Below are 4001 nucleotides of genomic sequence, written 5' to 3' on the forward strand. Positions count from 1 at the left end.
GAAAATCCGTCAACGGCCCACTACCGATTTCGTTTTTTGGGGGCTCATCAGGTATGCGCAGCCTCGGGTTTCCGTGTGTCATGTACTGTCGACAGAAGGACAAAGTTTTGTACAAAGACAGGAATAAAATTGAGGGCGGAAGTCAGCTTTGTAAACCCGTCGGCAGATTAGGCGGAGCAGGTCTAGGTTTACGTAGTGCGCCTCAGACATAACGGATCCAGCCCAAGTGACAAACAGCAAATACGATGACGCCGGAAACAAGGACTTAATAAGCGAGCGCTTCATATTCTACACAGCAGTCCGGCATGCCTGCGAAAACTGTGAGGTAAATTCAGGGCTGGATTCAAGGATGGGTTTTGCAAATCGTTCAAAGTTAGCAACTGAACATGATTTATTGTGGAAGGATCGGCGAATGAAAACACAGAGCTTGCGAGCTTTGGTCATTCTGTGCCTTGCATATTGGTTAAAACTTCATACATAGGAATAACTAAGGCCGAAGTATCTAAATTCGTGAGGAAAATAAATCTAGAGTCCACTAAGAATGAGCATCCAAGAAGGAATCTGGAATCGATGTGAGAGGGCTAGGCATTTGGGAGCGGCGAAAAAGAGGAGTCAGGGGGCAGAGGGAGAGTGAATTCAGATCACGCAGAGTGCTCGCAAGAGTATAAGCAAAGCCATTGGCCTCAAACGTGTAAGCTATCTTAAAGTCATCAGCGAACAGAGAGGGTGATCCACAGGCGATTAAATCAGGGACATTATTTATGCATACTAAGGACAGTAGGGGGCCAAGCACACTACTCTCAATAAGTTCGCTGGTGATCAGAGAAGGTGATTGGGAGAGATCCTAAACCTTGGTGATCTGGGTTCTCCCAATGAGGTGATAATTGAACGATCGCAGTGGCGAGCCACCGATTCCCGTAGATCGTAGTTGGTTGAGGAGCGCATCGTGGGGGACTTGGTCGAACGCCTTCCGAATATCAAAATATATAAGAACAAAACACAGTCCGGCATCGCAGGCAGACTAGATATGATTAACGAAATCAACCTAGCGTGTCAGCTAACCGCCGTGCCATGAATCCACACTACCGATTATTGAGGGTCTTGGTGGTGCGCAGGTGATTCATGACAAGGACTTTTATAAAGCGCCCTGAGATATGGGGGAATAAGTAGGAATGGTGAATGCCACGATAGCTATCTGGACGTGACTTAAGTGTGGGACAATCGTAGAGTGCTTCCACTGACTAGGGGCTGTGCCAGTGAAAGGGAGATATTGAAGATATTGAGGATGAGGGTGGGGACGTTCTGGCCACCAGCTTTTAAGATAAGCGAAAGGGTACCGTCAGGGCTTTGAAAACTGGAGTCTCTAAGGCCGATGATAGACGAAGTTTTGTCAGACAAAGTGAATGAGAGTGTGCAGAGAGTGGACTTGTCTCGTCAAAAGATGTGGTCACCTCGTAACCGGGCGGACAGCAGTGAGTAGATAGGGTCGAAGCGGAGGGAAACAGCAGCTAGCGAAGCAAGAGTTCATGAATTCTGCAACACCAGCCGGGTCAGACAGGGGCTTTTCGTCAGCGGCCACAATATTTGGAAGTGAGGGTGAATTTGAGAAGCAACGCCTAAGAAAGGGGCGCCTCAGCTTCTCCGGTTGAAGACAACTGGCTAGGGCGAAGATTCCTGGCATTTTTCAAGAGCAAGTTTGGCAGCGGTAATCGTCAGCGGAATATTTGGAAGTGAGGGTGAATTTGAGAAGCAACGCCTAAGAAAGGGGCGCCTCAGCTTCTCCGGTTGAAGACAACTGGCTAGGGCGAAGATTCCTGGCATTTTTCAAGAGCAAGTTTGGCAGCGGTAACCTCACTCATCAGTTCGTTTATTAGAATAAGGATGTGAGATCATGGAAGTGACGAAGGTGCTCACGATGCTTCCTAATTTTAGGCCTACAGCGGACAATCGTGTGGCCGAATGGCAACCAGAAGCGTAGGAAGCTTGTGTGAGAGCAACCAGACATGATGATAGTAGGTTTCCGTAAAGATGTTGGCCACGCTTCACGTGTCACAAGAAAGAAAGTACTCGTCACATGTTTTGTGGCGCAAGGAGATCGCAAGGGCTTCAGAATGCCAGGGGAAAGTATGAAAGAAAGGTAAGAAGAGTAGGAGAAGCATGAGTACTTGTCCAGCTGCAAGCGAAAACACAGGGAACTTCGGGCCAACTGTGGCGATCACACACTGATAGCCGCTTACAAGGGCAATGTCCAAAGTGTGGGTACCACGTGTTGTGGAAAATCCGACGGTTTTTGTAGACACTCGCGCCATTGGAAGCACGCTGACGCAACCGGCCGAGTTGTCGGAACGCAGTTCATACTCAACAGCTAGAGACCCCCAGACCATCAATGAATGTGAGACTCGTGTGTAGCGCAGCCTCGCACGGACGTAGCATCCAACGCATGTAGAACTATCATCGCTTATTTCCTCACTGGACGACGAAGCCGCGGTGGTGAACGCTGCACTCGTTTCACAGTTTCTGGGCTAGACTGTGTCAGCCGTGCGGAGACAGAAGAAGAGTAGGAGAAGCATGAGTACTTGTCCAGCTGCAAGCGAAAACACAGGGAACTTCGGGCCAACTGTGGCGATCACACACTGATTGCCGCTTACGAAGGCAATGTCCAGGGTGTGGGTACCACGTGTTGTGGAAAATCCGATGGTTGTTGTAAACACTTGCACCATTAGAAGCACGCTGACGCAACCGGCCGATTTGCCGGAACGCAGTTCATAGTCAACCGCCAGGGACCTCCAGACTATCAATGAACGTGAGACTCGTGTGTAGCGGAGCCTCGCGCGGACGTAGCATCCAACGTATGTAGAACTATCATCGCTTATTTCTTCACCGGACGACGAAGCCGCGGTGGTGAACGCTGCACCCGTTTCACAGTTTCTGGGCTGGACTGTGTCAGCCGTGCGGGGACCAGCGCACCAAAGTCCACAGTGAAATCAGCCACAAACATTCACATCGACATCGAGAGCTGCCGCGAGAACCCGATGACCACGGAAAATGTGGTACTGTCAGCCTGTAGCTCCGGCCCGCCAAAAGTAGCATAATTCGCCGCTCATGACTCCGACAGACAATGCTACAAACCCGAAAGCAGTGAAAATTCATTGGAACGCCACGCTAATCACAGACGGCCTGCGGTCTACATAAACACAAAAGGAAATTGACTGTCGCCGAATAAACCATGTTAGCCTTGCCCCATCGAGAAGCGATTGGCTAGATTCAAGGTGCAGCCCTCTGCGAAAACGTGGCTTTCAGGAGTGCTACAAATAGTAATACCCCTTGATGGAGCCATGCAATGCGCAAGCAACCTAGCAGGGCTTTACAGAAGAACCTTACCAGTCCCAGACAACTGGGGTGAATCAATGGTAATGCCTATTTACAAGAAGGGTGCTCGCAGGGAGTCTACTAACCACGTTCAGATCTAATACCATTTCGGAGCCTGGCCGCCTTGCCACCCGAAGGAAGCACGAGAGCCGCGATACTTCCAAGTTGCCTTAGCCTAGACAGGGAAAATCGAGAGGCAGAAGTCGCTTTCAAACCGATTACATTCTGTCTCATGGTGACACGCGAAAACTTGACTCATGAGGATCAGCCGGGAATTCGACAGGGCAGAGGGTACGTTGAACACAACCTCATACTCCGCCATATGCACGGACGACCCACCATCCTGGTATTCCTTAGCTTCAAGGATGCGTTTGGTTCAGTCGTTCGGCCAGCGATTGAACTATACTTGCTCAATAGGGTATGCCTCAGACGTTTTGAACATATTCCTATCCCCTTATTCACAAACTTCTGGAGGTAAGAGTGTAGTGGTCTCGCTACCCAATAAGTTAGTTTACCAGGAGTGTATGGCAAAGAAATAAAAATAATCACGCTAGGTTGAGTATACAAAAATAAAGAGATCAGATGGAACAAACTCACTAACAATTGTTCTCTTTAAAATAGTTCGTCGTTGG

At 49.2% G+C, this 4001-nt stretch overlaps 2 protein-coding genes across 2 annotated transcripts in view; one reads left to right on the forward strand and one right to left on the reverse strand.

The window, feature by feature from the left end:
* Positions 1–2655: 2655 nt before the first annotated feature.
* Positions 2656–4001, forward strand: part of T265_08725 (hypothetical protein) — a gene marked incomplete at both ends in the record, with an annotated part of 6242 nt that continues 4896 nt past the window's right edge. The window contains 4 exons of the mRNA XM_009174605.1: positions 2656–2761; positions 2821–3083; positions 3234–3432; positions 3465–3787. Of these exons, the coding sequence (XP_009172869.1) occupies positions 2656–2761; positions 2821–3083; positions 3234–3432; positions 3465–3787 (891 nt within the window). The remainder of the gene's footprint in view (positions 2762–2820; positions 3084–3233; positions 3433–3464; positions 3788–4001) is intronic.
* T265_08724 (hypothetical protein) overlaps positions 3451–4001 on the reverse strand; it is a gene marked incomplete at both ends in the record, with an annotated part of 5436 nt that continues 4885 nt past the window's right edge. Inside the window, 2 exons of the mRNA XM_009174604.1 lie at positions 3451–3618; positions 3709–3919. Coding sequence (XP_009172868.1) covers positions 3451–3618; positions 3709–3919 — 379 coding nt within the window. The remainder of the gene's footprint in view (positions 3619–3708; positions 3920–4001) is intronic.

Source organism: Opisthorchis viverrini (assembly GCF_000715545.1).
Source record: "Opisthorchis viverrini unplaced genomic scaffold opera_v5_231, whole genome shotgun sequence".
NCBI lineage: Eukaryota > Metazoa > Platyhelminthes > Trematoda > Opisthorchiida > Opisthorchiidae > Opisthorchis > Opisthorchis viverrini.